At 34.5% G+C, this 12,300-nt stretch overlaps 1 protein-coding gene across 1 annotated transcript; it reads left to right on the top strand.

Annotated features, from left to right (window-relative positions):
* The first annotated feature begins 5,339 nt into the window (after positions 1-5,339).
* LOC115953415 (squamosa promoter-binding-like protein 9) lies at positions 5,340-11,925 on the top strand. Its single transcript, XM_031071052.1, has 3 exons — positions 5,340-6,258; positions 10,755-10,894; positions 11,033-11,925. The coding sequence occupies exons 1-3, from the start codon at positions 5,888-5,890 to the stop codon at positions 11,644-11,646; spliced, it is 1,125 nt and encodes a 374-aa protein (XP_030926912.1). The 5' UTR covers positions 5,340-5,887; the 3' UTR covers positions 11,647-11,925.
* Positions 11,926-12,300: the final 375 nt, after the last annotated feature.

Raw genomic sequence — 12,300 nt, 5'->3', positions numbered from 1 at the left:
TCTTATGGAAGGCAATATCACTCATATTTGACTAAAAACTAAAAGAGTATTACATGGGGAAAGTCATTTAAGTGTATGATGAAAGGGGATAAACTTAACCAACTTATGCACACGGCTAGACATACTCTCCCTCCCACCAGTTGCACCCATTTTCCCCCTTCAATCATGAAGTCACCATGGAAGGACTCATAATATCATATTGTACCGCTAGACTCATTCTGTCACGCTACTAAAATCTCTAAGTCCATTGCTGTCCTACGGCTAAAGCCCCAAACTATGAAGATAAGTTATTATATTTTACCTTCATACTTATATTATCAAGTATATTTTGTTCATTATTATTATACCACTTAACTAATGTCATTATACTGCTGGAATCTTATTAGCTCATTAACACTATAAGGCTAGAGCCACAAACTATGAAGCTCATCAACATTATACGGCTGGAGCCACAAATCACATGAATAACAAAGTGATGCTACACTGCTGGAGTCAGAAACATAAAAGATAAGTCAATGTTTTCTCCATCTTTGAAATTAAATTATTGAGTATATGTTAACTCATTATCATTTTACCATTATCTCACCATTTAATAAACATGGTCTCACTAATAATAAACATACATATTAATAAATTGATATACCACCAATGGAAATATATTACTTGAACATAAACCATTGTTGGACTTGTATCATTTGGACATATACCACCAATGGACATATATTACTTGGACATAAACCATTGCCGGACATATATTATTTGGATATGGACCATTGCTAGACATACCTTATTATGTTGAACATGAACCATGAACCGCAACTAAACATGGACTATTGGATTCATCCCATTCTTGGACATTGGACATCTAATTAAACACTTTCTAATATTGGACATAACTTAATATACATAATAATAACGTATCAACTCACCATTTAATCAAAGCTATCATGCTAAGCATATTATTTATTTATTTCAACCATTATCATGATTCTAAGACTTTGGGTTTCATCTATTTTGTAGGCTTAAAAATACACCGGTAGCGATTGGTCTATGCAGCCCAATGTCGAGTTCCAGGTTGACCTCCCCAAGACAAATCCGGGCCTAGCAAAGTCACACCTCCAAAAGCATGTGGCCACGCGCACAAAAAAAAGGCCCCCGACACATAGATATCCGTGGAGGTCAAGTTAAGCCAGGCTAGACCTGTTGGCCTCTTTAACCCCGTCGTCCTCTCCACTTCCATTAGCCATCTGCTCTGTCCTAGCATTCCCGTCAGTCTATGGAGATGCCTGTCAAGTCTCCTTATGGGGTCGTCCCATATGGTGTCGTTGGCCTAATCCTTCCGTTGGATTCCATGAAGCTGACGAGTATGTGGGTGCCAATGACCTTTTTGTGCGATGTTTTGGGGTATTAAATTTATGGCTAAAATATCCCTATCACACGCATTTCTCAAAAAATCCTCTTAAGTGAGGCATTCCAGACCAAATACCCTAACAATCGAAGTCAATTTTTCACCTTAAGCTAGTCATGAAGTTTCACTTCAAGTAACTTGAATATAGTAATAAAAGACCAACGTTAATTAAAAATTTGTTTCTACCCAAACAGCTCAAAACCCATTTTCTCCTAATTTTCCTCAAGAAACTCCTATTTCACCGTATCATAAGCCTAGATCATTTCAAAGTTTGAATGCCATTAGTCCCTCTTTGCCGATTATGTAAATGGTGGATAGTCTCAAGAGGCACCAGGACATCATTTGCAATGAACCTCCCAAACACAAATGCACTTTGGTTTTCTGTGAGACTTATGTGAAAAATGATATAAAAATGAATCTAAAATAGCTACAAGAATACTGGTAACCTAGACAAAATGAGCATTCTACGGAAAGGTGTTATTTTGATAGGCCTAATTTTTTGTAACTTATTTACTTATAACATAGTAAATATCAGTTATTGATTTGTTTAATTAAATCTGTTAGTCTATTATTTTTGATCAACTGTCTTTTTTGTCAAGTTTAAAATTTTTAAAAAATCATAATCTCTAAAATTGTTTTTTTTTTTTTTTTTAAATGTAAAACAACATTGTTTTAAGGGTATTAATCGAAATTTGTTAACAACAATTGATGGAAGTACTAAAATGACCACATTATCAAAATTAATGGATTAAAATGAAAAAAATTTAAACTTAATGGACTAAAATAGCTATTGATCAAAATTACAGGGTGTACCCCCCAAAAAAAATGAAGCTAAAAAATGTTTGTCGAGTCCAAACCAATACATATATGTCCAGAAAAAAAGTTACGTTGCGTATGCTTTTATGGCACTACTCAAATACTAATCAACTGACTAGTAACTACTTGGTACTGACTATCACAAAACAAAGTAACTACTTGGTACTTGCCTTGCTAGCAAAGTTCTTTTAAATTAAAAAAATAAAACCTAAAATGGTAATAAAGTAGAGGTAAAACTCTTTGGTAGAAAAAATAGAGGTATATTTAACCCAAAAAAAAGTAGAGGTATAGATTGGAAGCATGCTTTTATTATTATCTTTTATAAAATTTCACTTTTGGTAAAAACATTGTTGGACACTGACAATGATGCAATGCACAAAATAACGATGTAACAACAACACAACTAATGAAGACAGATGGGCTTTATTCGACGTTTGAACATTCAGTCAAACATTATTGACAATGATATGAAGGGCCAAATTTTCTACCAAAAAAAAAAAAGAAAAAGAAAAAGAAAAAAAGAAGAAGAGCCAATTGTGTTTAGAAGGGTCTGGAATCAAGACAATAATCCTAAGCCCTAACCAAAATTTTTAATATATATATATATATATATATATTCCTACCCAACTAGTTAAGATAATAATTTAAAAAATTATCATTTTTATATGAATTTCACTTAACTTAATTGATTAAATTACTTATTCTTGAACTCAGGTTGTAGGATTAAATCTCACTTGCACAAAAAAAAAAAAAAAAAAAAAAAAACTCATTAATATGTTAATCTAATAATAAAGAGTATAACTATGAAATGAATATCATAAATTCAAATTATATAATAATTTTTAAAAAGTGCAAATATATGGTATTGTAAAAAAAAGTGTGTATTAGGCTTATGGTTGTTTTGGTTAGGTAGAAAAGGGGGAGAATCTAAAATGGAGGATAAAAAATGTGAGATTTTCATGACTTTTTTTTTTTTTTTTTTATGTGTGTGGTGAAAATAAGGGAGAATGGACAAGGGGTTGGTGGAGTTTCCCACCTAGGCCCATCAAAAATCATCATTCTAAGAGTATTCACATTGGTGGTGCTAGAAAATTAACTTTTGAGCATTCACATCAATCCGTATATAATAGAAAAAAAAATGTGTAAAATATATACAATTTTGCCTAAAAATGACTCACATAAATTCGTATGTAACTATAAATTTATAAGTTTGCTACAGTAATTGGATAAATTTACACTGACACTATTCATTTTATATTTAGTTATTTATTCTTTCTTTACGTATCTTAAGGATAAAGGAAGTGAGTGGATAGTGTTTGTTGTATGTGAAGAAAGAGAAACAATTTAAAAAACCAAGAAAAATGACATTTTAATGAAATGCAGTATAAAATAGATAATCTGATATACGATATTTTGAAGAGTGAGTATGTAAAATAATTATAAAAAAAAAAAAAAAGTAGGTTCTTATGTTAAAATAGACAGAATTTTTTGCACGAACTAATGCGAGTGCTTTAATAACCCAAAAAACTATGTTATCTATTTTAACATTTTATTTTACAATATACTCAACATTAAATAATTTATTTTTTTACCACTTTATTTAAATATTCTTTATTTTTTTATCACTTTGTGCTACAGTAATGAGAAGATGTGACCCCATAGAATTAAATTTTTTTTTTTTTTTTATCACTCTATGGTAGTTTACTATATCTAGTTGTATAAATTTTTAACTTTACCACCACCAATGTAGCATAATTTTTATTGTTCTAGGTAGGAAAATAGCATTTTAGTTATTTTAGCATCACTAATGTGGATGCTCTAAATTGGAAGAAAAAAATGTGGAGAGAAAATGTTTCTTAAATTGAATTTACTATTATACCCTTCTTAATTATAATTGTTTTTCTATCATTTTTTACACCATGTTTGGTTGCACAGAAGCTGAAGGGGAGGAAAGAGAAGAGAAAAGAGCAAAGGAAGGGAAATGGGGAAAAAAAGGCTAAGAAAATACTTTCCTATGTGTGTTTGAATGTAAAGAGGAAGAGAAAGGAAAGAAGGAAGTGAAAAATTATCATGAAAAAATTATTATACTAATTATCCTTATAAATTATAAATTGATAATTAAAAACTTATTCTCCTTACTTGTGAGGGAATAAAAGAAATTGAGAGAGAGAGAGAGAGAGAGAGATTCTTTCTTTTGTCGAAACTACCGTCTTTTCTTTAGTATGACTTCTCTCTCTTTGATCAAATCGGCTCAGTTCACTGCTGGTTGCCAATCTATTATTTTGTTTTCCTTTTCTACAATAAATACAATTTTTTTAATCTAAAATAGAATTTTACTTTAACCTAATCTAAGTATATAATGTGTGAAACTCTCTTCTGAAAACTTGAAACCCGACCTTTGTCTTCCACAAACACTTATACTTGTGGAGTGACTATCATGACAATAATGCATAGTGGTAATATAATTTGTAATTAGGGATGTTTGTATGTGGGTGAGAGTATTTTAATATTTGAAGAATGCTTATGTGGCTAGGTGTAGGTGAGGATGTAATATGAGAGTTTTAGGTAAACAAAGTTTGGCTCCAAATATGTTTAGAGCCTTGGACTCTAACCACTAATAGGAAGATGATATTTGTTATTGTCACATATAATACACATAACTCATTTAACACAATTAACCAAGTAAATCATGTGCATTATGTATGACAAAACACATGTCCTATTTCTATAAGTGGTTGAATAATTTTATTTCGAACATATTTAGAGTTAAAACTTTACCCGTTATAGTCTTACCCTTTAGTCATATTTCTATAAGAAATATTCTTTCTTTCGCTTTCCATACAATCAAACAAACTTGTAAGTAATAAGAAAATAATAATAAATTTATTCAAGTAACTTTTCCTATTAGTTTACTTCTCCTATCTATTCTACATTTTCTATCTTCCTCCTAACTCCCAACCAAACCAACTCAGTTGAATTATATAATCCTCCCAACTTGTTAACAAAATGGTGGACCCCAAAAGCACACTGTACCCATAAGGCCAGGAACCCCAGCCACAATCCATCACCACATAAAGGGAGAAAGATAAGAAAGAGAGTAAGAGAGAGAGAGAATGCTCTCCCACCGTGGCACAGTCCATGCTAGACAGACAGAGAGGGGCCAAAATACACAGGAAAAGAAGTTTTACAAAACGACAGATAGTGATGGTGAGAGCATAAAAGCCTAAAAGTAGCTTCGTAAAAGCTCCACAAATACTAAGTACATACGTGCCCATCAGTCGTCTATCTCTCAGTCTTTCTCTCTCTCGGGCTCTTTTCCCTGCATTATTTGGAGCTCAGAGTCTAAGACAGTCTCTGAGTGTACCATACTACACTATACAACACAGCTACAAACACCCAGCTCAGCTGTGACTCAGCTGTCAGCATGTCCTATTACTGTCAGATCGCTCCTTCTCAATACCACTTCTCCTCCTCCACCACCACCACCACCTTCTTCATCCACTTTTAAAAGAAACCCATCTCTCTTTTCTCTCTCTCTCTCTCTCTCTCTCTCACGCATAGTTTATTGGTTACAGTGTTACACGTACCACTACTCTCCCAGTGTCATCAAAATGACAAAAAATGAATGAGCTTTAGAGTAGTAGAAGCTAGAGAGTACATACTATGGAAATGGGTTCTGGCTCTCTGGCGGACTCATCAGGAGGCTCATCCTCTTCATCCCCACCAAACTCCTCCTCTGACTCACTCAATGGTTTGAAATTTGGGCGCAAAATTTACTTTGAGGATGCCCCTCCTGGTCCCATGGCTCCGGCCAAACCGGGTGATGGACCCGAGTCCACCCCTCCAAAGAAAGTCAGAGGTGGCGGTGGTGCAGTGGGTGCTCAGCCTCCTCGGTGCCAAGTTGAAGGGTGCAAGGCAGATCTGAGTGATGCCAAGGCTTACTATTCAAGGCACAAAGTCTGTGGCATGCATTCCAAGTCACCTAAGGTCATTGTTGCTGGCATCGAACAGAGGTTTTGCCAGCAGTGTAGCAGGTAAGCTATCCTTCCTTGATTTTCTTCTATTTCATTTGGTTCCTACTTGTATTTGTTATTCAAGTTATAATCTTTGATTTGTCATGTATTATTTTTTCTTGAACATTTGTTCGTCGGTTTTGTGTTCTTGGAGATTCTTGTTATCAGTAGGATGGGGTTTTTGGATTTCTTAGGTTTAATAAGTATGTCTTTTTTTTAATTTAATTGAGTTTTGATGTGGATGCTTGTTGTTGGGTTTGGGTGTTTGTTGTTTAAGGTTTTGGTTGCTTCTGGGTGAATTCAAAAAAAATAAATAAATAAGGGGGCGGGGGATTAGACATTTTCATTTATATTTTGGTATTGGATTCATAGTGAAAAATGCTTTGGTATTTACTGCTTGTCCTCTGCTAGGGATTTCTTCATATTTCTTAAAATTTAAGTGTTGTTGCTGATACTGCAGGATACTGGGTTTGTTTGTAGATGTGTTTTGGGATTATGGGGTTCTTTTTCCCCATTTCACCGTTTAGCTTTGGATATGTGTGTTGATGGAAGTTGATTTTTGGCCTGTTATTTGGAATGTTCTGAGTTTGAGAGTTTTTTTAATTTTAATTTTTTTGGTTATAAGGAGAGTTTTTTGTATAATTGTGTTGTACAAGTATGTCTTAGTGAAAGGGGTTGCATTCCAACCCGAAGCTACAGCTATGCTTAGTTGCTGACAAATTGATGTAATTCTTTCATCTGTTATTGGCATTGCTGTGACTTTGGGCCTGTCTAAAGTCTCTCTACAAATAGGCTATGGCTTACCTTAATTTTTTTGTAATAACTATGGTGTACGCCATAAGTAGTCTTCTTCACACACACTAAGACTACCTGCCTTAAGAGTATATCTCTACTTCTAAAATGAGTTACAAGTTAAACATAAACTTCTTTGATGTAAGCACTTGTAACATGTGTAGTTATCATTCTTAAGTCCATCAAAATATCTAGCTTCCAGGTTCCATAACCAAATTTGAAGCATAGGCTCAGCTGTTCAAGAGCCAAATAACTAGGCATTTTATAGTCTTTAAAGATGAAAGTAGCTTTGGACAAATTTCAATTAGGGATTATCTATGTGAAAATAATTCATTTTGTTTGGATTGTTTTGGACCAAGTCATTTGATTTATGCATGTAACTTAGGTGGGGTGCGCTAAATGTTGGTTTTGATCATTTACTTGCAACCTGTGTGTACTTGAATTAAGGATAGAAATATTTTTTCCCACCTTATATACAGGAGATGATGGGTCATGTCTGTTTGCCACAAGCTTTTTCGTTTAGCTTTAGCTTATTTTGTTTATGTACAGATTTATAAAAACTTATGTACTTTAGCCTCCTTTCGGTAAAAAGGAACGAGCAAAAATCCAAATAAGATGATTCCAAATGGACTCACTGCATGTGGTGTTACAGAGATTAGACCGGCAACTTGGGTTGGACAAAAATAGCAAATACCTTGTTTACCACACAGTCGTTTCTAAAAAAAAGGATGCTGTAGTGCTAGATTTAATGACCCAAGTGGAAGCACAATATTTTGCACTTGTAGCTTGAAATTAGGAGATTGAAATCAAACGTTTGATATATTCCACCTTAGTGAAGAGAACAGGTTTATTGGAGGGCTGTTAAAGCTGATTTTATACCCTAGCTTTCAATGCTGTGATATCTGTTGCAATAAATGCAGAGATAAGCATGCAAATCAAATGGTCCAAAATCATGTAATGAGTTAATCATCACGCTGAAGTTTGATCAAAGTTGCTACATAGGTCTAAAACATAGCCCTGTATCATAAATAAATAGGGCATGGTGAATGTGAATGGTAGAACTTGTAAGGTTAGATGTCGAAAACACCAACAATGATAGCTGATACAAAGGTCAGCTATGTATAACATTTCAGTTCCAAACCAGATTTGGGAGTTGTGTCTTCTCAGCTTATCACTGTTAAAAAATATTTGGGTGCAATCAAAGCTGTATCCAACAGTACTGTAAGGGAAACCTTTTCCAATTGAGACAAGGTTTCTCTCAAAACTAGTTTGGAAAAAAACCCTTCAAACTCCTCCTATATCTTTTTATTGGATGTGAATTTTGAAATCTAATTGTTGGATTGCATGTTCTTTATATTCTTAACACGCATGTCAAATTTTGTTCATACCGAATGTTATTTACTATTCCATCAATAAACTTATTTTTTATGCATAATTTTTTATCACAAAAACTTAAAATTCAAACATGTCATTGATGACATAGCTATTGATCTTAGATTTTCTTAAAATTTGCAAGCACAAAGGATATAATGAAAACATACAATCCAACGATTAGATTTTCAAATTTCACATTTAGTAAAAAGATAATAAAAAGATGAGGAGTTTGAAGGTTTCTCTCCAAACCTTTTCCAATTGGTATATATTTCTGACGTGTTTGTAAAGTGTTAATCTGTAAAATGATGTGTAAGTTGAAAGTTCTAAACAAACATCCTATACATATAGTCAGACCTTTGCAATGTAGAATCATGAGTGATCTACAGCTCATGCAGTGAGCACAGTTAGTTGTATTTGTAGAACCTGGCAATCAAAATGACCGTTGACATGTGTGGAGAAGCTGAATGTTCTTGAGTACTTTTCTTTGTTTTCTGTAGATTGGCGAATCATCATTAGGCAGCAGATTTGATCACAACTCTTTCTTAAGGTGTCATCTATTATAACCACATCAATCACTCTGTTAATACATATTCAGGACGTGAATTTATGGACGGATTTAATCCCAATTAATATTGGATTTGAAATTATTACAAAGATTTTATTTTATATCCATAACGTCACAAGTATTTCAAATCCCTAAATTTAAATCCTTCAATCCAGATGCGAGGAATTATCTAAAAATTTATGAGACTTCTCTAGTGAAAGTATACTAATGTTTGATTTGGGGTGGGCTAGTCTTTGGTAGGAATAGAGATATAATTTAGATGAAAGTGAGGCTTCAGCTTTACATGAGAAATTCAGTTTCTTTCTTTATACCGCAGTTAGAAATGACTTGCAAATAAATTCAGTAATTAGGCACAGACCAATTTTTTAAATAAATTTTCCACTTTTGAAACAAAGAATGCATATATAACTGAGATAAATTCAAAGAACCATCATATTAATGGATACCAGTTAAACATGGAACAAATTGCATGGTTTCAGATGCTGTAGGAAATATACATAGATTGTAAATAAAATGGTTGTATATATATTGCATTTGCATGACACAATAACTTTTGTTTTCATGGGTTTTCAAATGTAGATTTTCTTGTTGAGGAAAAGTTCTTGAGTCTCTGAAAGGTCTATCGATGCTAGATGCTAACTAATACTATTATTCTTCTAAAGGCATTGGTAGGCTAGTTTGTGAACTGTCAATGTGACGAAGTGACATCAAAGCTGCTTGTTTTGCCTCTTTAATCACTGGACAGAGTTTTGAGAATTTCTTTAGACAAAAATATCAAGAGTATGGTGGGTCATCTTATAGGCTCATATATGTCTTTGAGATCTAAGGAGACGGGGACCTGACTTTGGTGGGTAAGTGTAAAATAACCCACTTCAAATGGAATAATGGTTGATCTTTGGAGTCATCAAAGGAAGTTGGATATTCATGTAAATCAGCTTATTTTTTAATTCCTACTTTTTCAAGAAAATGTTGACATGGGCTCCAACATTACCATATTCATGTATTAAATGACGTTGTAGTTGTAATTCTCTTTTGTTTTTCATTTATAGTACTTTCCATCAGATCTAGGATTGACCCTAGAGACTAGTGCCAATATACTTAAAGAACTGAGTAAGCTAGCAATATCTGTGCTTCAGGATTTTCAATCGAAATAGAAGGTCCTGGCAAGGGCTTTTATGTCATTAACTATGTGTTTACACATTGTAGGTGATGGAATTGAGTGGGATGAATGATTAGATAGTAGTGAATCAGTGACCTGTTTGCCCACAACTTCATGAATCCTTAAAATCCTTATATGATGAAGGTGTTTTTCATGGGATGCCATGATTAATCCAGGGAAAAATACTAGACTAAATAATTAATACGTTATGATATGACATATAGCCTTTCTTAAGATTCCATTTAAGGTTCTTTTAGTTCCTCTTTTGTGGGTACCTCAGCTAATTTGAACCTCTGACCTGTTGAACTGAGGATATTGGGGATGTCTAGTGCTTGTTCATTTTAAGGTTTGAGGGCTTGTCTATATGCACATTCATGTGTATTGAACTGGATGATTAGTGAGGATTCTTGAACTTCTCCCATTTCAATTCACAGAGGCAATAAAGAGTATGCCATCTCATGTTGGGGAAACAATTACCAGTTTACGTGTTGTTATTATTATATTTAGTTCTTGGCCTTATTTTCTTGCTGTATCAATTTTCTATGAAAGGGTTGGTTTTCTACCAAATAATAGGCAATCATGCTTCATTTATCCCAACTAATAGCTACCGTGAAAGTTTCTGCCCAGATTTCATCAGCTCCCTGAATTTGACCAAGGAAAACGAAGTTGTCGCAGGCGCCTTGCTGGTCATAATGAACGAAGGAGGAAACCGCCACCTGGATCATTATTGTCCTCACGCTTTGGCCGACTCTCATCATCCATCTTTGGTTAGACATTATCAGTATAAATATCATTTTCAATCACTGACTTTGCTTGTTTAGCTGTGTGAAAATATATGCAGTTTTCAGTTATACTTTACCCTGCTTTTAAACTTTAGTTCAATTGTTTGATTCTTGAAATGACAGAAACCAGCAGTAGGGGGTTTCTGATGGACTTTTCTGCATATCCAAGGCATTCTGGGAGGGATGCATGGCCAACTGCAAGGTCAGAGCAAATGCCTGCAAATCCATCTGCCACTTCAATGGGAAAGTTTGTTCCTCATCCATGGCAAAACACCACCGAAAATCCTCCATCTGACCTATATCTGCAAGGTTCAGTAAGTGGGACTAGTTATCCTGGTCCAGGAATTCCTCCGGGAGCTTTCACAGGAGTCACTGACTCAAACTGTGCTCTCTCTCTTCTGTCAAATCAAACATGGGGCTCACGAAACCGTGCATCAGGTCTTGGTGTGAAAGACTTGATGAATACGGAAGGGGCATCTATGTCTCAGCCGATGGCTCCTAATGGTGCAGCTATTAATCAGTTTCAAAGCAGTTCATGGGGTTTCAAAGGCAATGAGGCTGGTAGCAGCTCACATGAGATGCCCCCTGATCTGGGTTTGGGCCAAATTTCTCAGCCTCTTAACGGTCAGTTTTCTGGTGAGCTTGAGCTGCCTCAGCAGGGTAGGAGGCAATACATGGCACTTGAGCACTCCAGGGCTTATGACACCTCCCCTCAGCAGATGCACTGGTCACTTTAAGTGCCCTGTTTGTGCTCTGGTTCTTCTGGACACCTTGCTGACTGGAAATAAACAATTTAAATGTCTGCAGATGAGCATATGCCTTTATTTTGGGATAGACCCAAAGTAACTGATTTGAATGTTTGCAGGCCTTTCTGTTGGGATAAACCCTAAGTAACTTTTGATTTGTGTTGTTTAAAACTGTAGCACTGATGAGCAAGGTGTTCACCTTGCATTATCTAATTAGTATGTCTAACTGTTTGCTTGGGATCATTTGATGATGGTTGGTTTTCTTTTCAATGAGTGGTTTTATAGTGGGAAAAGTTAATGGATGCCTTAAGGGCATTGGTTTAAGAAATATTTTTAGAAACTAAAAAGTAATTGAAATTGTTGATAGTTTTTTATATTTCTCATAAAAGTGGTATCAATATTTTTCTAAAATAGTCCATTATCAAATGATTAAGGGCACCCATTAACTTGACATTTTATAGAGAAATATTTTTTCAAGCACATTAGGTTATGATAGGTTCTGGTGCCTTTCAAGTTTTCAGCTGTGTCTGGCATTGGAACTGAGAGACTAATCCTTCACCTTCTCAGGGCGGCTAATTATGGTCTCTTTACTTTAGTGCCATGGAAGATGGAACCCATGTATATAACCAGCATATATATCAAGTG

This window comes from Quercus lobata, chromosome 7 (assembly GCF_001633185.2).
Source record: "Quercus lobata isolate SW786 chromosome 7, ValleyOak3.0 Primary Assembly, whole genome shotgun sequence".
Taxonomy (NCBI): domain Eukaryota; kingdom Viridiplantae; phylum Streptophyta; class Magnoliopsida; order Fagales; family Fagaceae; genus Quercus; species Quercus lobata.
This window is presented reverse-complemented; position numbering and strand designations above follow the sequence as displayed.

What these genes read in the sequence shown, in the direction of transcription:
- LOC115953415 (XM_031071052.1), top strand. Translation starts at nt 5,888, where the DNA reads ATGGAAATGGGTTCTGGCTCTCTGGCGGACTCATCAGGAGGCTCATCC. An exon ending in TTTTGCCAGCAGTGTAGCAG is followed by an intron (nt 6,259 to 10,754) that starts GTAAGCTATCCT and finishes GTTTCTGCCCAG; the next exon opens with ATTTCATCAGCTCCCTGAAT. An exon ending in ACTCTCATCATCCATCTTTG is followed by an intron (nt 10,895 to 11,032) that starts GTTAGACATTAT and finishes TTGAAATGACAG; the next exon opens with AAACCAGCAGTAGGGGGTTT.